This window comes from Rhineura floridana, chromosome 12, assembly GCF_030035675.1.
Source record: "Rhineura floridana isolate rRhiFlo1 chromosome 12, rRhiFlo1.hap2, whole genome shotgun sequence".
In the NCBI taxonomy this organism is placed as follows: Eukaryota; Metazoa; Chordata; class Lepidosauria; order Squamata; family Rhineuridae; genus Rhineura; species Rhineura floridana.
In genome coordinates this window covers 1468781-1495288 of record NC_084491.1, presented here as the reverse complement: position 1 = coordinate 1495288, position 26508 = coordinate 1468781, and the positions used below count along the sequence as shown (strand labels likewise).

At 52.0% G+C, this 26508-nt stretch overlaps 1 protein-coding gene across 3 annotated transcripts in view; it reads left to right on the top strand.

Moving 5' to 3' along the window:
• Positions 1-1560: 1560 nt before the first annotated feature.
• GFRA2 (GDNF family receptor alpha 2) overlaps positions 1561-26508 on the top strand; it is a 122392-nt gene continuing 97444 nt past the window's right edge. The window contains exons 1-3 of one of the 3 annotated variants that reach the window (XM_061593078.1): positions 1561-1643; positions 16983-17297; positions 23195-23278. In XM_061593078.1, coding sequence (XP_061449062.1) covers positions 1604-1643; positions 16983-17297; positions 23195-23278 — 439 coding nt within the window. In that variant the 5' untranslated portion in view covers positions 1561-1603. Of the gene's footprint in view, positions 1644-6534; positions 6716-16982; positions 17298-23194; positions 23279-26508 lie in introns of those variants that run through there. The other 2 variants (XM_061593076.1, XM_061593077.1) reach the window with 2 other exon arrangements.

Genomic DNA, 26508 nt, shown 5'->3' with positions numbered 1-26508 from the left:
CCTCTGGACGATGGGAAGGCCTACCTCCTTAGTGAAAAAGCATGGAAGTGCAGAAGGGGGGCGGCGGCAATGGGCACAACCTCAGCTTAGGACTAACGTGCTAAGGCAAGAGCTGCTGGACAATGGAACAGACTCACTTGGGTGGGGGTGGATTCTCCATCATGAGAGGCATTTATGCAGGGGCTGGAGGGCTATCTGTCAGGGAAGGCGCATCTGCATCCTCATTGCAGACCCTGCACTGAGCAGAGAGTTGGTCTGGATGACTGCCAAGGTCCCTTCTAACTCCAAGTGCCTGTTTGGTCGTGGTCAGGAGTCTCTCTCTCTCCTCCCCCCCCCCCGCCCTTTCCGTATAGGAGGGAATTCAATGTTTTCTAGAAGGAAGGAAGAAGAGAACCAACCCCCTCGATGCTTAATTCCAAGTGGTTTGTGGAGCGGGCTGCGGCAACTCAGCTTTGAGGGAAAGTCAATCTGCACACGCTCAGAGGTACCTTGACCTTACTTTGCGTTCTAAGGAGGAATCGGGTTCACGCGACTTCCCTGCCTGGCACGCTGTAGGCGCTCACGGCTATCTCCCACGGCTATCGCTTTGCCGCTAGCGTGGGGCAGCCCCGCAGTCCCGAGCTGCGCCTGCGAGGCACGTTCCTCGGCCCTGAAAGGCTGCGCCCTGCCACGGTTTGGCGCGGCAGGTCCTCGCACTCGCCGGGTCCAGGGCGGCCGCCCCGTCCGCCTTGCCGGTGACGTCCGAGGGGGAGGGGAGCCAAGCTGCGGCGGAAGCGCTGCGGACAAGACTGGACCGGCGGGCGGGCGAGCGTGCCTGCCGGCTCCTCCTTGCCGCTGCCGCCGCCTCCTGTTGGCGCTCGGATCCCTTCTGCCGCCGCCGCCTGGGATGCGGCTGAGGAAGAGGGCAAAGGACTCCGGGCCGGCTGGGCCAAGTTCGACGGCGCGCCCCAGGGAGGGCGTCTCAGCCTCCGCCCCTCCCTGCAGGAGCCACAAAGGGCCGCCCCCCGCCTCAAAAGGTCCCCGCCCGCGCCTCCTCCCGCGGGCTGCACCTCTCTCCGTCGGTCTGGTGGCGGTGATCTCGGCGTGCCCCGCAGCCTCGCGGCTCGGCTGGGCTCGCGGAGGACGCAGGGAACGCGGAGCTCTAAGTCAGGGCGCAGAGGCGAGGAAACCGCGCGCCGCCCTCCGCAACGCCTTGCCGCCTCCTGCCGCCGGCCAGTTTGGGGCTGCAGCGGCGGCTTTCGCGGAGCGGCCAGAGCCAGCCGGCCGTCGTCGGGCCGGGACTCCCGCGGAGACGTGCGCCGAGGAAGAGGCAGCGCAGCAGCCAGTTCGCGCGGGATGAAGCCTCGGCTCTGAGCCCTCCTCCGCCTCCTCGTCTTGTCGTCGTGGATCCGCGCTTGCCGCCACCGCTGCTGGAAAAAGACAGGAAGGCGGGGGAGATGCTGCCCGCGGAGCCAAGGACCGCGCCTCTGCCTCGCGGGCACTGAGGACCGGAGCGGCGGCGGCGGCGGCGGCGGGCGGGCGGGCGGAGGGAGCGGGGCGGCGCGATTCCAGGCTCTCGAGCTCCCGCCTTTGTGCCGCCGGTCCCGAGACAGACCTGCCTGCCATGATCGCAGCCGGCGCGCTCTGCCTCTTCCTCTGCCTGGGTGAGTGAGCGGGAGCCGGGCAGGTTGGTTCTTCCTGGACGGGAAGGCGGGGAGGCGCCGCGGCTGGCATCGGGGGCCGTGGGGGGCGGCCATCCTGCGCGGCGTCTCCAAGAGCGGCGCCGGGCAGGCTCCTTGCGTGCAGGTGGAGCGCGCGCGGGAGGGAGGCGGCAGGAGCGTCTTCCGCAGAAGCGGGTCAACGGCACCTGCTGGCGGGGGACGTCTCAGCCGGCGGGGAGCGCGGCAGACACTGGACAGAGGAGGGAGGCTTGCCCGGCGGAGCAGCACGGCCGCCGCTTTCCCTCTGGCGGTCCTCGGACCGGAGCTGCTGGCATCCCAACCGGCCGCCGTGCAGCGCCCGCCCCTTCCCTGCAGGGAAAGTTTAGTTGGGGGATGGAGCGCGCGGGAGGCGGGCAGCGCACGGCCCTCTTGGTAGTCCAGCCCAGCCGGAGCCCCTGCGCGTGCCAGGCGCCTCGGGGTCCAGGGGATGAGGCGACTCTCTCCTCGGAACGGGGGCCAGAAAAGCCGCTGCCTCCCGCCGCCCCCCCCCCCCCGGCGAGTCAGCTCCGCGCCCGCTGCCAGTCCTTGGCGGTCAGGAGGGCATCGGCCTGGGCGTGAGGAAGCGGCCAGGGGAGGGTGGGGGCCTCTGGGATAGCCAGGAGCTCGCTTCCTCCCCACTTGGCTCTGCTGTGGGGAAGGAGCAGCCCCGAGCTCGACCTCTCCCCAGAGCAGCCTCCAGTAGCAGGGGCAGAAGCGCAGCGGCCCTTCATGACCATCACAGCCACCACCCGCTGTTTTGCTTCGGGGTTGGGAATGAGATCCTTGTTAATGCCTTCTTCCACAACGACAGACTTCCCTAGGAGCCAATAAGCATGAAAGGGAAGAGTGTTAGCTACTGAAAAGAGTCTTTTCTATCTCTGACTCACCTTTCCAGCTGGTTCCAATCAGCAGAAAAGGTCAAAGAGGCATGTTAGAAGACTCTTCTCAGTGGCTAACATATTCCCCTTTCGTGCTGATTGGCTTGTGGGATGCTGGAGACATAGGGACCCTGCTCCCAAAAAAGTAAGGGGTCTAACCCTGCCTGAGACCCTGGACCACTACACCCCTGCCCAAGAGGAGGCTGTTGGGACCACGCTGGACCTGGAAGTTTCTGGCAAGCGACTCATGGCAGACCTGACTCTTCAGCGGTGTGTGTGTGCGTGGAGAAGGAGAGCAAAGAGACCCAAGTGAGAGCTGAGCACCTGCCCTCTTTCTCCAGGGCCCTGAGCAAGGCTGGCACCCTCCGCTGACCATGGAAGGAGGCAGAGGCTGAGGCTGAGGGGGAGGCCAGGAGGGATCAGTTGTGGGGCATCCGTGGGGTGGGCTTCATCATCACTGGGCCGTCCTTGCCCCCTCCTGGAACCTGGTCGCAGCTGGGCATTACAGGGCAATTCTGGGCAGATACAGAGAACTGGGAGGTGCAGTGCATTCCTGCTGTCCTGACAAAACCGGGATACCCCCAGTCAGACCTTGGTTTCTCAGTCAGGGTCTCATTTCAGGCCTGCTGAGTCCCCACTTCTGAGGACCCCCCCCCCGGCCTCTGCCTCTTCTCCTTCTGCTGCCCTTGCATCACACAACGTTTTGTGCTTTGTACCAAAATAAGTGTGGCTGGCAAAGAAACCTGCGTTGCAGAGGCTGCTGCTGCTGGCCCCACTCCCCATTGTTGGGCTTTCTTGCTCTGCACAAACGTGTGTGGATGAACCCAGTATTGTGTGAGGAAACGGTGGCCAGGATTGGGCCACTGGCAGCTGTGATGACCAGCAGGTGTACAGGACAGGCCTGTTGGTCAGGGCCAGGATTCCTCCCCACCCCATTTGGAGTAGGGGGGGTCTAGGGTGTCCACCTTCTTTCTTTCATCCAGGATGATCTCTGAGTTCTGCCCTGGCTCAAAACTTCCCCCCCGCCCTCTAGTGCAACCTCTCCCAACCGGCTGCCCTCCAGATATTTTGGATTCCTACCAGCCCTGCAGCTGTGTGATCCTGGGGCTGATGGGAGGTGTAGTTCAAACCATCTGGGGGCTGCCAGATTGGCAAAAGCAGCCCTAGTGCTTATGTTGTGCAGATTCTGGAGGCTGAGAATGAGTCGCAAAGCCCCAGCACTCTTGCTCTCCCTTCCCAGAGTGATTTGCAATGGGATCATGCCCCCTGCAAGGGAAATGAGAGCTGGGAACTGTAATCGAAACCAGTGACCAGCTGCCTAAATGTGCTGTTCTCTCCACGTGTAGTAACACACACGTGATGTCTGAGGACGGAGGTGAGCTGTTCATGACAGCGTCATTTCTTCGCTGGCAACCAAAGCCAACATTTCTGGCCTTGTTTGTTGGGGTGGTGGAGATCCTTGCCTGAGGGGGGCTGTGTGTGTGTTTTCTGGATACAGCAGCAAAATGTGGGCTGTCGCTGGGAACAATGATCTTAAGGGGGGCACAAACCAATTACAAATACAACCCGTGGAACAGGAAGATGACATCCAGACAAACTGTATGTTTAGATTCCCAGATTTGCTCCAGGCTTTCTGTTTGTTGGTTGACTACAGGCACGGAGAGGTGCTTGGGATGACTGGGTGTCCAGAAGACTTGTCAGGGAGAGTGAAAAAGGGAGGGTGTCCTTGAGCAAGGCTCCCCAACTTCTGCTGGTCCTGGATCACCTGTACAGAGGAGGTCCACAATCAGGGCCGGATTATCCATTAGGCTTAGTAGGCTGAAGCCTAGGGGCCCTGAGGTCTTGGGGGCCCGTGGGGCACTGGCCTGAGGGCCCCTGGAGCTACAGAGGGCCCTCCACTCTCCTTCTGTGATCCGTGGAAGCAGGACAGGAGCTGCGGATCCGGGACAAGAGCTTCCGAACCGCCCGCCACCCCCCTGCTTCACTTACCTTTTTCTTAGCTGTTTTTGTGGTTTGCCATCAATCAAGATGGCGGCCGAGGTTTCCCTAAGGGGCTGAAGCCTCTGCCGCCATCTTGGTTGATGGCACACATGTGTGCCTAAGAGGAGAAGGGCCCCCCAAACACCAATCAGCCTAGGGGCCCTCCTCAGCTTAATCCGGCCCTGTCCACAGTCCATGTGCAACATCTCACTTTGAACTGAGAGGAGGTAAATTCCACAGATGTCATTGGGCCTGCTTCTGAACACGCCCAGAAAACAAGAAGCAAAAAGCGCCCTCTCACTGGCGTGGGGGGAAATCAGAGGGGGGATGAGGAGGATGCCCCTTCTCTTCCTGGCGCAGGTGGAGGTTTGGTTTGCAAACCCTGTCCAGGACTTTGGGATTGCAGGAATGCGGCTTAGAGGCCAGATCCAGGAAGAGATGGAGAGCGAGCACAAGGCATCTGGTGTTTCCCTGGATCTGATCCCTATTTGCTGTCTCCACCAACCAGACAATCAGGAAGGAGTGTTTCTTTTTTTGGGGGGGGGGATTGCTGGACCTGTTCACCATCTTGTGGGATATCAGCCCTCCACATTGCTGGCAGCACCTGTACTGCCGCACCCACTAGGATAAGCAGCTGAGTGCTCCAAAGAGCTGACTCAATATTTGCTAATTTGGTGGAGTTCCAGGATCCTTCTGCACTTCCATTTCTCTGCCCTGTGATGCTTACCAGTCCTGAGCGCCCGCGTCTGCTGTCTGTGTGATCTGCAAGGAGCCGGTCCAGGGGCAACATGAGTGGGTAGTGATGGTGATGAGCGTAGGTGCGGAGAGGAGGCGAGTGCGAATGCTCATGGCCATGCAGCTGGAACCAATTTGCCCAGGAAGAACAATCAGGCTGCGCTTGTAGGGGGGAACTGAGATTAGCACTCCTGCTAGCCAGATTTTGTTGAGTTTTGATTTTTGTGTTGAAATTAGCAGGATATTTTGTTGTTGTTGTTCAACAGGATAGTCAAGAATCCAATCCAGACTGTGAACTTTATAATTCTGAGTCATGAAAAACAACCCTTTGGGGATTCCTATAGCACTGTGAGCTTTGTGTTTGTGACTCGGATAAAATTAGCCAACATCTCCAAAGAGCTGTCACACAAGTGGAAGTGCGTTTTGGAAAGAGTGAAACTGAGACTGAACTGGGACAGGCCGTTTGGGCTGAGTCTTAACCAACAGGTAGAGACGCATTCACTGTTGTGTTGGTTCCAGTGTGTCTCCACCTCTCTTTTCTGAAAATGGGGGCACAGGAGGCTAGTCAAACTCCACCCCTTTTTACTCCCAAACCTGGGTCTGATCAGCTTGAATGCATTTTTTTTAAAAAAAAATCTGTTTCAGGCAGATTTCCTAACTAATTGGTAGATCGACCCCTTTGTCTTCTAGGTGTGGCCAATGGAAATGCTTTGCTGCAGGCGCAGGCAAAGACAGTGATTGGCCCGACGATTTGCTGTGGGCTGTCCTGAAAGGTCTGAAGTCAGCAGTGGGGAAGGGAGGTGTGCAGTAGTGTCATGGCAAATTCAGAAGTGCAGGGTCCCTCAGTGATAGTCACGCCACACGTCCCCACAGCCATGCCCCCTTTCTCACTCCCCCATCTCCCTTGCGAAGGCCACAATACGCTGCAAAAGATGTCCCTAGGAGCCAATCAGCATGAAAGGGGAGGCTGTGTTAGTTACTGAGAAGAGTCTTCCCAGTGGCTGACTCGCCTCCTTTCATTCCGATTGGCTCAGATCAGCATGAAAGGGCAAGGTCTCTTCTCAGTGGCCAATACACTCTCTTTTCATACTGATTGGCTGACAAAGAGGGTCCTGGCTGGGACCCTACTCCCCAAAGAGTAATGGGTCTATGGCTTCCCCACGACTCTGGATGACTACACCCCTGGACGTGTGGACAGCAGAGGGCAGCATCGCTTCAAAACATAGCCAGAAAAACCATTCTTGCGCTTTTGAAGTTACTTGTGTGCCCGCAGCTGGAGTCTCTTAAGCAGGATGCCCTTGATTGCAGTTGCTGCAAAGCCCTGCTCTTTTGTTGCTAGATTTGATTGTATGATGTTTCTCTGGGATATCGTGGCCTTGGCTGGGCTGGATTATCTGGATTGACCTGTGGAGGTAGATGGATGGATGGTCCTCGCCACTGTGGGTGGGTGACCTTTCTCATCTCTCTCACTGATGATTCTGTAATGATCAAGGGCTGTTGTTTGCTGACACTCTTTTGTGGGTCCCAAGTAGATTATATTGTGTCCTTATTGAGTCTGGTATCTTATCGTGCTTGGTGTTGCCATTCCCAGGAATGTTGTTTGGTGATGAAATAGTCAAATTAATCTGCAATTAATCCCCATTTGCTATTGCAACCTTTCTGCCACCTTGCATGACTGTCTGGTGCAAAACTGCGTGGACCTGAGAGCCAGATAAGCCCACAGAGCTACCACATTGGCCTCCAGGGCTAATTTGGCTTGGGGATTTTGTTTTGGCCTCCTGTTGAGGTACGATGAGGATATGAGTGTCTGCTTCCTAGGCACATATTGTCCCTCTGCACATATCTCCTGGATGCTGGGCTCTGGTGCTTTCCACCAATCCCATGAGAAATGTGGTGTTTGATCATGCAAGAGAGTCTGTTCTGCTCAAGGGAGGACTTTTCCTGATGGGGTATGAGCAGTGATTGACAAGATTATTGAAGTTGCCTAAAGGAAAGAGTGAACAACCGTTGCTTAATTGCTGAACACCATTCGGATAATGTATCCCCAGCAAAGGTTTCGTGTGTGTATTGGCGGGGGGGAGGAGGGAATCATATATTGTCAGGGCTGTGTACACACTCCCGTTAACTCTGCATCCTGTGTGCTCCTATTGCTGGTTTGGAAAGTGATGTACACTTGACTTTACCCACAATGCATATCTACCCTTAAGCCTTTGGGGTAGAGGTACCATGTGCTAGCTGATATGGAGTTTGTCAAGGAGTGGGACACAAGCTTTTCTGACCAGGCTGTTGCCACCGTGAAATGGCTGCTGCTGGCCTTGAGAAATGGAAATGGACTGCCTTCAAGTCGATCCCGAATTATGGTGACCCTACGAATAAGGTTTTCATGGTAAGCGGTATTCAGAGGGGGTTCACCATTGTCTCCCTCTGAGGCTAGTCCTCCCCAGCTGGCCAGGGGCTGCTCAGCTTGCCACAGCTGCACAAGTCAGCCCCTTCTTTGTCCGCAAGTGCCAGCTGGGGGGCAACTGGGCTCCTTGGGACTATGCAGCTTGCCCACGGTTGCACAGGTGGCAGGGCACGTAACCCCTGAGCCACTCCGTGAGGTGATCTTTAGCTGGCCCTTGACGCCCAGGAGACACGAGCGGGGATTAGAACTCACAGACTCTGGACTCCCAGCCAGGCTCTCCTCCACACTGAGCTATACCAGCTGCGCCGGCCTCGAGAAGGGCTTGCAGTAAAGAGCCTCCTTTGGAACGTGATGCCCAAAGGCATTTGAAGTAATCTGCAGAGCTCTTCCATCTGCATGCCGTGTTGGCAAGCAGACTCCTGGATGTGCAGCGCCCCCCTCTGTCCACAGGTGTCGCTGTCTCACTTCCCAAACTGGCTGGAGTTTGCACTGGGTGGTGGAGAAGAGTGACTCTGCCTGTGTGGGGAGGCTCAAGGCAGCTGGAGATGTTTTGCTGTGTGTCATGGAGAGGGAGACAAGAGCTTCATTGGCCCAGGATGCAAATCAGAGCAAATCTGTGTGCACTTGCCAGGAGCCATTGGGGGCCTGCCTTTGGATCCCCTTCCCATTGCACCCCTTGGTCCTTTAGCCAAGAAGTGGCTTGGAACGTTTCCCAGCCCCATCCCATGTAAAAGCTTTTGTCACTACTAGTTTGTCTAATGGGGTGGGGTGGGGAGGTTTTGCCCTGACCATGCAGGGAAAATGTCCAGTTTTTCCATTCAGTGGGATGTTACTGCCGGGCCAGGCATAAAGGAATGAAACAAAAACAAAATAATTTCTCTAAAGGGGGAAGCTGCACCCCTGAAATGTTTTGCTTATTTACACTGGATCACGCAGAACAATGAACAAGGCCTGCGAGGAAGAAGGAAAGAACTTGGGCAAGCCACTGGCCAAGAGAGGGAGGAAGTGGACCCTGCTGACCTTCTGTGCTCCGTAGAGGTGGCATGGAGGCCCTTCCTCCCATCCTTCTTTACCTGAGAGCCAGTGGTGGGCCAGCTAGGTGGTCCAAGGTAGCCTCTAAGCCAGCTGTCCCTAACCTGATGCTCTCCAGATGTTTTGGGTACAACTCCCAGCCAGCACAACCAGGGCAAACAAACTGAGGGCACCAGGTTGGGGAAAGCTGTTCTAAGCAATGTACCCACAGGAACGGGTAATACTCTATGATGCCCCCGAGGCTCTCTCTTCCTTGCGCTTGGTCTGTAAAGCCTTAACACTTCATTGATGTGCTCCAAAGAGCAGATGGGCCTTGAAGAAGGACCATGGTCTTGGAAGGCTCAAGCTGTGATCCTTGCTGGAAGCAGCTGGATCCTATTCCTTGGGTTTCTTACCAGCTTCTTCCCATCGGCTGCTTGGGTGTTATACTGCTGTGGCCCCCAACCAGGTCTGCCCCTCCCTCCAGATTGGTTGGCAAGTAACGTCTTCTGAATTTGAGGTCAAGAGCGATAGAAGATGTCACATAACCCTATCAGGACAATGCCCTCCTTGGCTCTGACACCCCTCCCCTCTTCCAGCTATATTTAGGATTGCCTAGATAAGACAAAACTCAGTGGACAGAGTTCGTCCCTTGGTCATCTTTAGCTTTGGTAGCTAACTGGAACCCAGAGTTCAGAGGGCACCATGTTTCTGAGTATTAGTTGCAGGGGATAAACATTAGGGTTGGCAATCACCCATGCCCTATGCCCCTTCTGCCAAAAGCTCCCAAAAGTATCTGGCTGGCCACTGTTGGAAACAGAGTACTGGGTTACCTGGGCCTTTAGTCTAACCCAGCAAGGCAATTCTGATGCCCGTTTCTTCCAGGTGGAAAAAACAAAACACAATGGAGGGCCATAGCTCAGTGGGGGAATACTTACTTTGCATCTCCAGGTAGAACTGGGGGAAAGCTTTGCCTGAAATCCTGGAGAGCCATTGCCAGTGAGTGTTGAATATATTGACCTAGATGGATGAATGCTCTGACACTGTACAGTTTCCTCAGTTTCCAAGCCTGGCTACTGCTCATTTGCATGTGCCAAATGACTTTAGACAACTGGCTGTTTCAAGTTCCCATCATCTTGTGTGGAAGTGGAGATGAAAGGCAGGCCACATAGAGCCATAGAACAGCACAGCTGGAAGGGACCTATAAGACCATCGAGTCCAACCCCCTGCTCAATGCAGGAATCCAAATCAAAGCAGACCCGACAGGTGGCTGTCCAGCTGGAATGCTTCCAGTGTTAGAGAGCCCACCACCTTCCCAGGTCACTGGTTCCATTGTCTGTTGCTCTAACAGTTAGGAAGTTTTTCCCTGATGTCAATTGAAATCTGGCTTCCTGCAACTTGAGCCCATTACTCCATGTCCTGTACTCTGGGATGATCGAGAAGACATCCCGGCCCTCCTCTGAGTGGCAACATTTAAAGCACTTGAACAGTGCTATCATATCTCCCCTCTGTCTTCTCTTCTCCAGGCTAAACATGCCCAGTTCTGTCAGTCTCTCCTCATAGGACTTCGTTTCCAGTCCCCTGATCATCCTCGTTGCCCTCCTCTGAACCCTTTTCAGTTTGTCTGCATCCTTCTTAAAGCGCAGTGTCCAGAATTGGACGCAGTACTCAAGATGAGGCCTAACTTGTGCTGAATAGAGGGGAACTAATACTTTATGTGATTTGAAAACTATACTTCTGTTTAATGCAGCCTAAAATAGCATTTCCCTTTTTTGCAGCCACATTCTTCTTGGATGTAGTACTGCTGAGCCAAGTATCCCCCCATCTTATAATTGTGCACTTGGTTTCTTTTTCCTAGGTGTAGAACTTTGCACTTATCCCTGTTCAATTTCATTCTGTTGTTTTCAGCCCAATGCTCCACCTATCAAGATCCCTTTGAATTTTGTTTCCGTCCTCCAGAGTATTAGCTATTCCTCCCAATTTTGGATCATGAAGAAATTCAATCAGCATTCCCTGCACCTCCTTATCAGAGACATTAATAAAAATATTGAAGAGCACAGGGCTCACAACCGAGCCCTGCAATACCCCACTTGTTACCTCCCCCCAGTTTGAGAAGGAACCATTGATAAGCACTCTTTGAGTATGATTCTGTAGCCAATTGTGGATCCCCCTGAAAGTTATTCCATCCAGTCCACATTTAGCTAGCTTTGCTAATCAGAATATCATGGGGCACTTCATAAAAAGCTTTGCTGAGGTTGAGATATATTATGTCCGCAGCATTCCCGCAGTCTATCAGGGACGTTACCTGATCAAAAAAGGATATAAGATTAGCTTGGCAGGATTTATTCTTGATAAATCTGTGTTGGCTTCTGGAAATGACTTGCATTGTTTTCAAAGTGCTTACAGATTGACCACTTTATAATCTGCTCCAGAATTTTCCCAGGGATCAGGCTGACTGGTCTGTAGTTCCCCGGTTCCTCCTTTTTGCCCTTTTTGAAGATTGGGACAACATTAGTCCTCTTCCAGTCATCCAGCACTTCACCAGTCCTCCAAGATTTCACAGATAATACTGGTTCTGAGAGTTCTTCAGCCAGTTCCTTCAATACTGTAGGATGCGGTTCATCGGGCCCTGCAGATTTGAACTTGTTCAAAGTGATTATGTATTCCTTGATCATTTGTCTATCAATCTCAAGCCACAATCCCACCCCTTCAACTTCACATTTCTCAGCAGGATCATAGACCGTCTTTTGGGTGAAGACTGAACCAACGCAGGAATCATCTGTTATCATTTTACCATCCTCACTGAGTAGCTGTATCGCTGTTTCTTTTCTCTGTCTTTTACTATGGATATACCTGAAAAAAGCTTTTTTGTTGCTTTTGGCATCTCTTGCTAACCTCAGCTCATTCTCAGCTTTAGCCTTCCTGACACCATCCCTGCAATCCCTGGTGAAGTAGAGATATATGTCCACAGCATTCCCACAGTCTACCAGGGAGGTTATCTGATCAAAAAACGAGATAAGGGTAGTCTGGCAGGAGTTGTTCTTGACAAATCCATGTTGGCTTCTAGTAATTCCTGCATTGTTTTCAAGGTGCTTACAGACTGACTGCTTTATAATCTGCTCCATAATTTTCTCAGGGGTCGACGTCAGGCTGACTGGTCTGCAGTTTCCCAGTTCCTCCTTTTTGCCCTTTTTGAAGATTGGCACAACATTAGCCCTCCTCCGATCGTCCGGCACGACACCCATCCACACTCTAGCCCTGTCCCTCCCTCCTATGTCCTTAGTCTTCTTTGTGGCTTTGATGCAAGCGGTTGACACCACATTGGCCACCAGTTTCCTCAAGCTCTTTGTCTTATCTTGGACAGCCAATGCCGCCTTCTTCCTTTTCTTCTTGGGCAGTGCTGGTCTCTGTGGGCATTCAGCCTTTCTTGGCAGTGCAGGTGCGTGAGGCTACGTACAGACGTCAAGATTTCTTTGGGCTTAGCCCGTGTCAGAGGGAATCTTTGTTGACTCTTGTTGGAGCCCAGAAAGCTAAATAAGAACCCTCAACTTACTCACTGATCACAAATTCCCTCCTTCCCTGAATCTGGGTGACTAATCCTGTAAAACAGATGAGATGAGATAAGGTTTGTGCACCCAATCTTATCATACTTTGAACACATCATGCAATTTTAAGGAAAACAACATGATCTAGGCATGGAACTATGTGAACTTAGGTAAACTGTGCAAGGGTCCTGAGTTCACAGTAGTGCGTGAATTGTGGCACTCATGTCACCTTGCATTAATTTCTTTGCAGCACTTAAATGACTGACACAGGAGCCCAACCCCTTAAAATTCTGTGGAGTGCTGAAGAAGGGCTGCTCTGCTTTAAGGCTGCCGGGGTCCTGCTGCACTTTCCATACTTGCAGAATCTAATTCCTGCAGATAGCAGGGGAGGAAATTCCATAGATGGCCAACTAGAAGATGAAGTAGTGATTCCCTTGCCACATTCTCACAGGCCTCTCTGCATATTGCCCCACGGGATGGCAAGTGAGCTGAAGTCATCCCCCCTCCCGTATAGGGGCAGTGTGAGAAAGCCTTTGCCGACATGATGCCCTACCAGATGATTTGGACTACAAATCCCATTAGTCCCAGTCAGTATGACTGTAGGAGTTGTAGTGTAAAATCTGGAGGGCACCAGGTTGGTAAAGACTGGTGTAAGCATAAGCAACAGATATCTGCCTCCTTTCTTTGCCTCCACCATTCTTTAATCTTGAACTGTAATCCTTCCAATGATAGCCCATGCAGGAGAGGAAGACACCACCGCAGGAGTGCAGAGTCACCATCACAGAATCCAGGGAGTTGGGCTTTAAGAGCTCTGCTGAATCAGGCCAAAGGCCCAACAGCACTCACCCAACTTGCAGTTCCCAGGAACTGGTATTCAGAGGCAATCTGCTTTGGATAGTGGAGGTAGAACATAGACAGCTAGTAGTCACTAGGCTACAGGCTAGTAGCCACTGATAGCCTTCATGAATTTGTCTAATCCTCTTAAAAAGCCATCCAAGTCATTGCCTCTTGTGGGAGAGAATTGCATAGTTTAAATATGTGCTGCTTAAGAAGTCCTTTCTTTTGGCTGAATCGTCCAACATTCCAAGATCTTGTGTTATGAGAGAGGGAGAAAAACCTTTCTCTATCCACTTTCTCCATGCCATGCATAATGTTCTGTCACTTCTATCATGTCATCTCTTACTCACCTTTTATTTAAACTAAAAAGCCTCAAATGCTTTGCTCATAGGGGAGTCACTCCATCATCTTGATAATCTTAGTTGCCCTGTTCTGAACCTTTTCCAGCTCTACAATGTCCTTTTTGAAGCATGTTATCAGAACTATATGCAGTATTTCAACCCCAGGCACACCATAGATTTGTATAACAGCATTATGATATGGCAGTTTTATTTTCAATCCCTTTCCTAATGATCCTTTCTACATTCCTCAACCAGTTACTGATCCATCAAAGGACCTGCCCTCTTATTCCATGACTGGCAGTTTACTCAGGAGTCTCTGATGAAAGACTTTTGTCAAAAGCTTTTTGGAAGCCCAGGTGCACTGTCAAAAAACCCTAAAACGTAAATGAGAAAGGACTGGCCCTTAAGCTATGCTGATTTGACTTCTGTTTGGAGAATATGAGGATGTGGGCGATGTACCTAAGATGGATTGTCCCCAAATCCATGGGTGTTAGGTTCTCCCACCCGCCCCAATGTGTATCACATCACACTTAAGCTGAATTTCAGCTGCCGTTCTGTTGCCTGACAGTAAGGTTCAACAGATGTTTTTGGAGCTTCTCTGAGATTCTGCTGGGGAGTTTTTTTTGGTGCCTGCAAATAAAAGGCAAGTGGATCATTTAGGAAGTGCTGCCTCTGCAAGGCTTTGCCACGCAGTTCACAAGAGATGGGCCTTTAAATCCCAAGAGCAACTAAAGTCTCAGTGTTTAAACTGAATGTTTTTTGGTTTAGAGAAGAGCAGGTGCATCTCTATGTCTTTCTCCTTAAATGTGGAATTTGGAAACTGCCTTTCAATAAGCACCACCGAGCCTGTTCTGTTCCTATTGCAACTCTTGCCTCCACTAAGCTTGGACAGCCATGAGAGTTGTGACTAAAAAAAATGGTGGGACCTGGCAGTGCTGGGCAGCCCCCTCCCCCCCCTGTCCCAAGCAGGACCATTTTTATCCAGCATTCAGCTGTGACGTTCCTCCCAAAGGCATGTTGGCAGCCTGGTGTTTTCAAGTGACAACAAAGAGAGGGAGTGAGCGAGACAGCATTACCTGCCAAAGAGCTTCAAAGGTGCTGCTGTTTTGTGACAGCTGCCGCCGCCTGGCAGTGCAGTGGAGGCCATGTGCAGCCAAGAGGAGCGCCCCACTCCCTCCTTCCCCCTTGTGGATTATCTGTGAGCGCCGCTTTCCTTCTCTAGACCTGGCTGGGGAGAGTCTGGAGGGATGCCAGCCAGTCCGTCTGGGAAGGCTTGATCTGCAAACTGGAACTGTGGCATGAAGGGGGAATGCCAGGTGTGCAAATGACCTTCATGACGGCTCTTGCCCATGTGTGTGGCATTGCCAGGGTGCATCCTTATCTAGGTTGTCTTTCCTGGGGGGTAGGGAAGAAATAGAGTGTGTGAGAATGGCCAAGACCCCATTTGGATGCAAATGTGGCCAGATGAAGTTTTTCATGTATTCCTGTTTTTTTGTTTTAAGGGGTGGTGCTTAACTGTTGGTTCTGTGGTTTGCTTCAGTGCTGTGTGACCCTTGCTCTAGGTTGGACAGCAAAAGCATCCCAATGGGAAAATTCTTTACCTCCATCTGGACTGAGATAAGATTAGGGACTTCACATAATATCAGTTTCATTGATGGAAATCAATGGAAGCAGGTGGTTGAGGCTGTGATGGGTGATCTGTTGGAGGGGTCCCCAGTGCAGTGCCCACGGACCCTCAGATACCCCTCTTGGTGCTCACCAAGCCCCCTACCCCTCCCAGTTTTGGGGTGGGGGAGTAGGCTGTGCGTGTGTTTATTTGTTTTGGTGTGTGCATGTTTCCTGTTGTTTGGTGGGGGAGGGTCCTGAGCATCACTCCTTTTCTTCTTCTGCATTTTGTGATGCCCATGGCAGTTTCTCAGAATTCCAGATGTGCCCCTGGGCCCCCAAAGCTTGGAGACTTTAAGCTGCCAGGCAACAGGAGCACCACTGGTTTCACCCAGCGGATGAGACACAAGCTTGCTGGTTTTCTGCTCCCACACAATCGTTGGTCCCCGTGTGAGCCAAGGGGCCGCTGGCCGCTGCTTTGGCTTTACTGCTCGTGCCTTCTCCCCCTTTGGCCCAAGCGAGTTCTGCAAGGCAGTTGCCAACAAATATATCCACTACAAGGAAGGGAAGCTCACGCTGGCTGCTGCCTGAGGCAGGGCCTGTGCTCTTCTCTTCCCCTGGGAAGGGCTGTTGGGTGCCCTCCTCACGCTAACACTCTCCAGCCTTGAGGTCAACTAGTTGGCTACTGTGAGGATAGGATGCTGGCCTACATGGGCCATCGGCCTGATCCAGCAGGCTCTTCTTAAGTTCTGCTCTGATCCCAGAGGGTTTAAAGTCTTATGGAAAGAGCGTCTGTCCAGAATTTATAAAGCATTTGTACTAATCAGATGTAACTTGGCCTATTGTTAGCTGGGCTTTGTAGAAGAAAGAACATTTTGTGGCTGCCTCTGCTGCTGTTCTGGTTTGCATACACACCCACCCACCCTCCCTTAATTTGGAACGTGGGAGTTGGCTGTGTATTTCTGGTGAGCCGTAACAACGGACTCCCCGAAGTCACAGCAAGGCTTCCTGCTAAAGGCCTAGAGGGTAATGAGAGGCCAGGCTCGGCTTGCCTTGCAGTGTTGGGAAGAGCCAGCTGGTGGCTGCTCCTCTCTTGGTGGGATGTTAACTCCAGCCTCTTGGGTGTTTCTGGATCAAGAGTAGAGAACTGGGAGAACAAGTGGCAGTTTAACTGAAGTTGGGGGGCTGGGGGATGGACTGTGGGCCAATAGCAGCCTTGATCCAACTCCTCTGACTACAAGCTCCAGTTTGGAATAGGGGTCAACAGGGGTATAGTTGTCCAGGGTCTCGGGGGGTCTTAGACCCCTTACTTTTTGGGGAGCAGGGTCCCAGCAGGATACCCATGTCTCCAGCATCTTACAAGCCAGTCAGCATGAAAAGAGAATGTGTTAGCCACTGAGAAGAGTCTTCTAACATGCTTCTTGATCCTTTCCTGCTGATTGGAGCCAATCAGAGTGAAAAGAGATGAGTCAGCCACTGAGAAGACTCTTCTCAATAGCTAACACTCTCCCCTTTCATGTTGATTGGCTCCTAAGGATATCTGTTATTGTGGGAGAAGGTGCTAACAAGGATCTCATTCTCAACTCAACAGCAAAAAAGGGGGGAAGGGGGCATGGTTGTGGCAAACATGAAGGGACTCTGCACTTCTGAATGTGCCACTGTACTAATGGGGGTCAGGACCGAGAGGCATTAGCAGAGCTGGGGTGGTTCAGGGCTGGAACATAGTGGAGAGATGGCTGTAGCTGAAGGTGCTCTAATGGAAAGAGGTGTTTCTGGGCTGAGGGTATGGTGGGCGGAAGAGAATGATGAGTATTGCTGTGATGCCACAGGGCAAGCACATTTGGGGGTCGATGGGTGGGTGGAGCAACTCCTGTGGCCCCTTGGCTGCCTCAGGTGGAGTCTGTGGGAAGCAATGCACTCCGAATCTGCCCCCTCACCCTCCCCTGGCCTCTTCCCCTCACTTGCAGACAAGATGTTCTACACCTGGGCTGGTCCTTTCTCCGTGGCTGCCCAGGACTCCCACGCCGGGCGGATCCCAGTGGACTGTGTCCGAGCCAATGAGCTGTGTGCCGCAGAGCCGAGCTGCAGCTCCTGCTACCGTACCCTACGCCAGTGTGTGGCTGGCCGCGACCGCAACACCATGCTAGCCAACAGGGAGTGCCAGGCAGCTCTGGAGGTGCTGCAGGAGAGCCCACTCTATGACTGCCATTGCAAGCGTGGGATGAAGAAGGAGCTTCAGTGCCTTCAGATCTACTGGAGCATCCATCTTGGCTTGACGGCAGGTAAGTGCATGGCACAAACTGGCAGGGCTGGCTGGAGTGTGTGGGGTGCATGTGTGTTACACAGCGTGCTGCGCTTCAGACCTGGATTGGACATTTTATTTATTTATTAAATGTTTATCCTGCCGTTCCTCCCAAAGGCGTTCCAATACTGCCTAGGAATGGCTGGAAATCACAGGGTCCTCCCAGTGTCATGGTAAATTTTGAAGTACCAGAGCTTATTATGACGGCCCACAGAGTGTCCAAACATGCAGGCAACTGTGGTGATCCATTATTCTACATACACAGCAGCATCAGTAACACACTGCATGATTCCCAGCTTATTCAGATCAGCTTGACAGCAGTCCTGCGAATAGTCATTTGGGAGCAAGATCCACTGAGCTCAGTGGTTCTTATTTCTGACTGCATAGGTTCAATTTGTAAAACACCTTGCGATTTAACAAAAGATCTTCAGCTAGCTGAAGATTAGCTTTTAATTGGAACCACAAAGCATCTTGCAAAGAGGTGTTAGCATTTAAACTATTGAAATAGTTGAAATAGGAACTCCATCAAAGAAAAGGAAAGCAGTATCCAGCCTCTATATGATTACTTCCCTCATTTTCTCATTTTATCTATGCTAATATGTCAGAAACAAAGCACCCCTAGTGTGATATAAGCAAACCAGGGGGAGGGAAGAGGAAAACAGAGAGGGGGTGTTCTATTAATAGATGCACCCCCATTTTAAGTGGGTGGTGGTGTGTGCATGTCTACAATCCCTTAGGTTCACAAACACAGTCCAGTTGATACCAGATTCCTGTCTCCAGCAAACGTGGTCTCTGGGCATATTTCTCTGCCACAGTGCAGAGAGGATTGTTTGAAAAGAGCAAGACTTGCCCACTGTGCCCCTGTTCAAGGTGTTGTCGCCAGCTGCCTGGAGCTTCTATTTCCTCTAAGAGTGAGAGGTGCTGAGCTGAGCTCCATTCACAAGGCTGCTCCCAGCCGACCTTGATCGTTTCCCCTGGAGGTTAATTTTGTCTCTGCCAGCTCAGGGGAGGTCTATTGCCCATTCAATGCAAGGCAATTTTCCTAGTGAATAGCAAAGTTTTTCTGATGTTTAATTATTTATGGCCTTGGCAAAGCAACAGAGCAAGGAAGTAACTGAGGTGCCCAAACACAGTTTCTTGGAAGTGCTATTTGTCATTGCAAGCCCAGCTAGGGGAACGCAAAGCTTTGGCATGTCAGAGCTGCCCATTGAGATGCAAAGCTTTGGGTTCTTTGCTTGTCTCATGAGTCACCTGGAGGCAGAGGCACTGCTAGGCACTGAAAAGATTTGGGGCTGGGCCTACAGACACACATATGCATATGCTAACATATAGATGCTGTTTAGAATTTCAGTGTCACAGAAGACTTCCAATGTGAATCATCCCAGATAAATTATGTGCACCCAACCCAGATCACTTCAAATCAGTTCTTGTTTATAATTTATAATTATTTATAAAAGTATTTTTATGTACTGCCTTTTTTGCAAAACACCGGGGTCGTGTACAGCAACATAAAAACATTTAAAAGCAATACAAAACAATCATTAAAATAATTGGCTACTCCAAAACACATTTTAAACAGCTGCATAGACCTGTCAGCACAAAAAAAAATCTTCAAGGAACGCCTGACAGCGAGGCTTTCTCTCCAGCTCATTTTCCCTCAATTAATTTTCCCAACAGATCCTGCTCCAAATCAGTTCAATTATCCTTCAATTTCCCCAGACCATCATTAGATAAAAGCCATCTTAAATTAAATTTATTTCCCCAAATTAATACCCTACCAGATCATTCCTGAATTCAGTTGCCCCTGAATTTATTACCTGCTCAAAAACACACAGGGAACATGGCAAAGGATTTTGGGCCTGTCTGTAGAATGACCCCTGCCTGAAGGCCTCAATAAGGCTGTGAAAAACTGCCCCTGTGAGTAAATGTCTCTTTCTGTGGGTCGTGGAGGAAGCTAGAGAGTGGGGCACAGCCACCAGCTGTAGTCTGGCCTGTAGCCTCTAACTGGCACTTGCTACCCAGCCCCAACTCCCAGTCCCTGCAAGCCCCTTGCCTGCTGCCACCCTCAGTGAGCTTCCTGCTTCACTGAGGTGGGGGATCCCTCCAGCCAGGAAATGGCCAAGCTTCCCGGGGGGGGGGAGTAAGGGTAAGGGGATGCAACTCAGTGGTAGAGCATCTGCCTTGCATGTAGAAGGTCTCAAGTTCAATCCCTCGCATCTCCAGGGAGGGCCGGGAGAGGCTCCTGCCTGAAACCCGGGAGAGCCACTGCCAGTCAGTGTAGACAATATTGAGCTAGATGGACCAATGGCCGGATGGGGAATGAGGCAGCTATCAGTGCTTTGTATGTTCTGGCTGAGTCCACCTCACTAACATGAGTGCTCCTAACGAGGAGAGGGCCTGCAGACCGCTGGCAGAGCTGGAGCGCCAGGGAGCAGTTCACCGCTGCCTCTTGCATACCTTAGGACAGGGGTTGCCAACCTTCTTGGACCAGTGGGCAAATTCTGAGAGAGTGCTGGGGGCACCCATCGCAAAATGGATGCCATGGGGATACAGAATCATGGGCTCAAGTTGCAGGAAGCCAGATGTGGCTGAACATCAGGAAAAACTTCCTAACTGTTAGAGCAGCACAACAGTGGAACCAACAACCTAGGGAGGTGGTGGGCTCTCCAACGCCGGAGGGGTTCAAGAGGCAGCTGGACAGCCCCCTATTGGGGATGCTTTAAATTGGATTCCTGCATTCAGCAGGGGGTTGGACTTGATGGCCTTATGGGCCCCTTCCAACTCACCTATTCTATGATTCTATTGTGTTTTTAAATTTGTATATTTGTTTTAATGTTTTTAGTTATTGTAAACCGCCCAGAAAGCTTCGGCTATGGGGCGGTATATAAGTACAATAAATAAATAAATAAATAAATAATAGTATTTGTGGAAAATCACTTGTAGGCACTACCTGATCTCAGGCAGACCCAGCAGGGCCGGCTCCAGGAATGTGGGGGCCCTTGGGCATTAGCCTGCCCCGGGCCCCTCTGCTTCCCTTCCGTGATCCTGTGGATCAGAAGACGAGCTTCCGAGCCGCCCGCCATCCCCCGTGCTTCACCTACCTTTCCCTGCTGTTCGCGCATTGCTGCCATCAACCAAGATGGCGGCAAAGGCTTCAGTCCCTTACGGAAACCTTGGCTGCCATCTTTATTGATGGCAACCCTGCGCGAACAGCAGGGAAAGGTAGGTGAAGCGCGGGGGATGGCGGGCGGCTCAGAAGCTCGTCTTGCGATCTGCAGGATCGCGGAAGGGGAGCGGAGGGCCCTTCAGGGGCCCCCCAGGGGCTCCTAGAGCTGCGGGGCCCTCGGGCCAGTGCCCAACCTGGCTGCCCTTTGGAACCGGCCCTGAAACCCAGCACAGGGAAGACGCATCCTGGTTGCTAGGGGAAAATGAAAGGCAAACTATGGAGATTCCAAGGACTAGGGGAACAAAACCGGAGCCGGAAAAGTGCACTAAAAGGGAGGGGGAAACTGCAGCTCTTTAGGACCCCAGGGATTCCTGTCACCTGGGGTTCAAACACCAGTTACAGCTCTGACTTCACTCGCTGGCTAATAACACGAACAATGACAGGCAGGAGCAACCAGGCTGGCTCCTTTCAGAAAAGCCACTCTAAAGGGTACCTGCACATTTTGCCCCATAACTTTCTTTCTAGGAGGGCTAGAGACTTCCTTGTTTTTGAAAGGAAAGTGCTGATTCTGGGCTCCCTGTCGGTGGCATCACTGAAGGCCTTCGCAGGGGCTATGGTGGCGATGCTGACCTTAGAAGGAAAGAGCTCTCCCACACTCCTTCTTGGCCATCCGCCTCCATGGTTTCAGGCAAGATGAAAATGCAGCGTGGAGGCAGAGAGAGAGAGAGCCAGTGGCTGGGGCACGGTGGGAAGGGGAGCAGGGCTGGTCCCTCCCTTCCAGAGGATGGCAAGTGCTTGGCTATCTTGCTCCCCCAGCTCCCGGGGTCCTTGCCTGACCACTGTGCCCCCCTCTTGGGGGTCGCTTCCTGCTGCTGCTCGCTTCCTGTAACTGCAACCCACTCCCCGCACCCCTCTGCCTTGTGCATCCCCAGAGGGACAGGAGGAGTGGCTTGCTCATGCCCCTTTTGCACCCTGAGAGGGCAGGTGGAGCAGAGTCTTTGCCTGGGCCCCTGTTTTCCTTCCCCCTTGCGTTCCCACAGGCGGGGAAGGCAGAGGCGCGGGGCCCCCTAATAAGCCATCTCGCTGCCTGGGCAGCTGCTCTTGCCTGGCAGTGGTGAGGAGTACCCAGTAATGAAATGCATTTGTAACTGTCCACCAAGGAGCTGCTCTGGCGAGAGCTGGCTCTTCCTGAAGTGTGCTTGGCTGGAGTTTTAGCAGCTGGGCTTATTTCAAGTAGCTTCTTAATTAAGGGGGAGGGGAAAGAGGGGCAGCCTCCTCCTTCTCCTCCACCTCCTCCTCCTCCAAGTGAAGAATATCTTCTGTGTAAGCCGCCAGGAGGGACGAAACCAGGCCAGCCAGCCTGACTGCCTTGTTTGACAGTGAAATTCCTCTTGAGTTTGCTTTGCCATTCCCTCTCACAAAGGGTGTAGCAAATGGCAGAGGATGCCCTGCGCGTAAGGGCTGCTGAACGTCATGGCTTGAATAGGGTCTCCTTCCTTTTGAGTTTGCTGCACTTTTTGTTCCTCTCGTGTGTGAATTCCTGCAGGAAGGCTCATTCGCACCAGGGCCCCAGATGTGCATTCTGAAGAGCTGGTGAACATGTGGGAACCCAAAGGCCCCTGAAGAAATCTGTCACTGAAATGCTTTCCCTGATGGCTTTCAGGTTTCAGATACTCCAGTGGCTGTCCAAGCACTTTATGCTTATGCTTGTCAGTGTGTAAAACAGTCTTTGTCTCCTCCATCCTTACAGTAACCCTGTGAGGTGGGCCATTAGTCCCATTTCATGGGTAGGATCAGGGCCGGTTCCAAAGAGTGGCCAGGTGGGGCACTGGCCTGACGGCCCCTGGAGCTACGGGGGGGCCCTCAGCCACCCCTCCGCTCCCCTTCTGCGATCCATGCCCCCCCACCCCCACCTACCTGTCTGCAGTCTTTTACCATTGCCCTTAACGAAGATGGCGGCCACGGTTTCCCTAAGGTACTGAAGCACCTGCTGCCATCTTAGTTGATGACAGATAAGCGCGTGCACAGCACGCACGCGTGCCATCAACAAAGATGGCAGCAGAGGTGTCATCCCCTTGGGGAAACCGCGGCCGCCATCTTCGTTAAGGGCAATGGTAAAAGACAGCAGACAGGTAGGTGGGGGGGCGCACACATGCACACACACATGCCGGGGCCCAGGGCAAGTTGATGCCCAAGGGCCCTGGCATTCCTGGTGCTGGCCCTGGGTAGGATATGGAGGGCGAGAGAGCAAGAGTTCTATTGAGAGGTGAGCTCATGAGCTGAATCCGATTATCCCAGGGCGGCTAAGGCCCACCCATGCTATCCACTGAGCCCCACTGCAGCTTAGCAGGGGTCCAGCTCAGCATTGGCTGGTGCCCATTGGGACTGGTGGGTGGAAGGCAGCCCCATAGTAGGTGGAGCCCAAGTGCCAATGGCTGGCTGAGTTGACTCATGCCGTTGTACAAGGGCAGCCCTGAGACTAAGGCAGAGGAGAGGGCTGACAGGCAGTGCTGCCCCGGGGGTGGACTGGTGGGGCCTGGCTGAGGGAAGAGTTGGTGGAGGCCCGGCTCTGAGAGCTCCACAGCCTCCTTCCCCAGCACAAGCCCCTGGACAGCGGGAGTTGCTCTGCCTCTGCCAGGGGGCTACGCGGCGGCGCTTTCGCTTGGTAAGGTTGCTTAACCTCTTCCTCTTTCTCACCTTTCCCACTCCAGGAGAAGGGTTTTATGAAGCTTCCCCCTACGAGCCAGTCACATCTCGTCTCTCTGATATATTCAGGCTCGCTTCAATTGTCTCAGGTAATAAAACCAAGGAAAAGATGCTTCCTTGCCATTTCTGTTTGCTTTCTTTTCAAGTGGCTGCAGGACCCAAGAGAATTCACAGCTGCTCCTCCCTTCATTCTTGTGGGGCTTTTAGGGCTACGCCCGGCAGTTTAAAATAGACTTGATGGATCACAGGGTGCCTGTTGATTGCGTGGATCATGTGGATGAGTGACAGCCCTCATTTCATTTGGATTTTCCTGATCTGCATATCATGCAAAATCACCACACCCCATAATTCTGTTGGTGACTCCTGGTTGGGGGGGGGGTTGGTAGAACACATATGCATTTAAATTTTTCGTGCAAGTCTTTTATATTGGGAAGTTATATCTCACAAATAATTTTTAAATTGGCTGTGTGCACCCAGCACCTTTGTGCATGCATGCAAGGGACCTTGGGTTCCAGAACTCAGGGAGGATGCAGACGTGGGAGCTGAGGGAAGGGGGCAACAACACACAATGGGAATCCAACCTCCTAGGCAACATTGAGACAGAGTTCAGTTGAAGGCTCTGTGTGTGGACAAATGTTCACAGAAGTGCACATGGAACAATTGGATCAGTGTGGCCGACGTGTGCATTAACATTCTGGCGTGCACACAGCTGAATCCTGCAGGGCTTGCTCAGGAGCGATCTCACGAACCTGGGCTGCATTGATCTGGAAGCAGCTTTGAAATATGTTGTGTGCCTAGGATGTGGTGACAGCATCTTTTTCTGCATCTGCATCCGAGGAACTTATTTCAAAAGCCCTTCTTGGATGGGGAGTCATGCTGGCGTTGTGGCTGTGCGTAGACACCCCCCCCCCCAGCACCATTAATTCTCCTGTTTTGGCCAATCCTAGTCAGTTATTTCCATGCCTTATTGAAGTAAATCCCACTTTGATTTTAAACTGTGGTTGACGGACAGCATTTGCTAGCAAAGATTGTTGGTGTGTGATGTGTAAAGTATCATTCCTGCAAACAGCAGAGGAGGTGGGCCTAGAGTAGTCCCAGGCTGACACGTGGGTAGGGGGGTGTAGCCCAGGAGCCAGGACTCAGCTGCTGAAAGAGCACAGCAGATGCCCACAAGGCAGCGAAGATGCTGGCAGGATGGCTCTTGCCTCTCTCCCAGCCAGGGAGCAGCCACTGAGGGTTCTTCTTGTGGGCCTTTGAGCGTCGCCTTTTCTGGTGCATCAGTGGAATCTCTGGTCTTGGGAACACTTGAATTGCATCTCATCTTCTGCAGTGGCGGGTGGCGGCCTTGTGCTGTCAGGTGAGCACCCACTTCCCAACGGCTGCTTCTGCTCATGCTGCTTCTATGGTCCAGGAGGCAATTCTGTCTGGGATTCTGTGGTAGAGGGTGAGCCTAGGCCAGGGTGAGGAAGGGGTTATATAGATTCAGAAGGGTAAAAGGGAGGGCAGATGCCTCCTGCTCCCAGCATGGATAGGTCTGTGCAGGACCCTCCTTCCATTTCAAGGGGATCCCACCTAACTTGGGCTCCAGGAGCCGGCAGGTCCTGAAAATGTAGCATTTTGAACACTGAAAGACAATAGTCTTAATCCAAACATGCATTTGGATGCCAGTTTCTCTCTCTCTCTCTCTTTGCCATATATTTGTATGCTGGTGGTAGCTGCTGTTGTGAGTCAGCTCAGGTCAGGCCTCAACTCAGTAGTGAGTCCTGACCACCAGTTGAAGACAGTGCTCTAAGGCACTGCAGAAATGCTAAGGGGAAGGGCTGTAGTTCTCTGGCCGGGGATCTGGTTTGCATGCAAAAGATCCCAGGTTTCATCTCTAGAATCGCCAGGCAGGGAGAGGAGAGATCCACGCCTGAAACCCTGCAGAACTGCTGCCAGTCAGTGTCAATAATATTGAGCTAGATGAGCCAATGGGCTGACATGGTACCAGGCAGCTTTCTGTGTTTGTCAATGGCTGAGCCCGGGAATAATTTGGTAGCCGGGCATCGATTTCTTACAAGAGCAGAACAAGTACTATGTGGCACCCGTAACATGGAAAGCACACCTTGAACTTGGCCTGTTAGCAAATTGGCAACCAGTGCAGATTTCAGAGCAGAGGTTGTATTGCCCCAGCTGTGGGCTTTCAGGTTTCCGAGATACCAAGGAAATGATAAGGCAGATTCAGGTTTGCTTACAGGGAGAGTTTATTGAGTAACTTACAGCACACAGGCGTACCCAATAGGTGGATCAGACTGCAAGGTCCTGCATGGATTGTTAACCAGTCTGAACACCCATGCTGGGCATCAAAGGTGATTATATAGCATACCTGTTTACAAGCATCGCAGTGATAACTTTGAAGCATCATAGCATTTGATTGATTGTCTTGTTTTTGCAAAATAAAAGAGATAAGATATTGTGCTAATTGGTTCTACTAATAAGCAGAACATCCTGACAACTTGGAGCTACTCTTCCTGGCAGTACATCAGACCACTCCCTGGCAAGGCAAGCTCGTTAGCCCCTCAGATAAGAACTCAGGTGTGCTATGAGCTAAGTTGATGGTACATTGACCGTTCTTTTACCTATCTTCCAAGCTGCTAGGAACATGCTAAATCATTGCAAATGCTAAAGGATCAGAGGGAAACAGTACAAGTTTCCACTGCTTTAAAAGCAGCTATATATTTGCCTGCTGGCCTACTACACAGGTGTTATGTGCTGATAGGGTCTTACTCATGCCAGCAATCATGCCACAGCATTCTGCACTAACTACAGCCCCTGGGACAGGTTGTGCTGCATGGGGATTTCTGTGAACTTGGCTGACTGGCTGCTAGGATTTTTTTAGTTTTAGTGGTTGTGGGATGCTTAGTTTTCTGTCTTACTCATAGGAATCTTGTTGTGGTTGGTGTGGTATTGCATTTAGGAAAAAATCACTGCCTTTTGTTTTTCTTCTTCCTTAAGTGTGGCTTCAATTGCTGTTGTTCTCAATCTACTGCCTGTGAAGGTGGACCAAACCACGTGTGTTTCTCTCTGTCAATTATTACTCTCTGGAATTGGGTTGGCTGTCAAAGTGAGTTTATAGCAGCCCACAGAGTAGGCAGGAAAGAGCAGAGAATCTTCTTAACTCTTACTCATTTCTCAAACCTCTCTGCAATCAAGGGTCAAGTCTGTAAAGAGGTTTTGAGCAGCCATGTTAAAAGGCAGGCAGGGCATTCCAGGTAAGGGGTTGCTTTGATATGGATATTGTTGCAGAGGATCCCTAGTGAAGGCTTACCAACCGCACAAT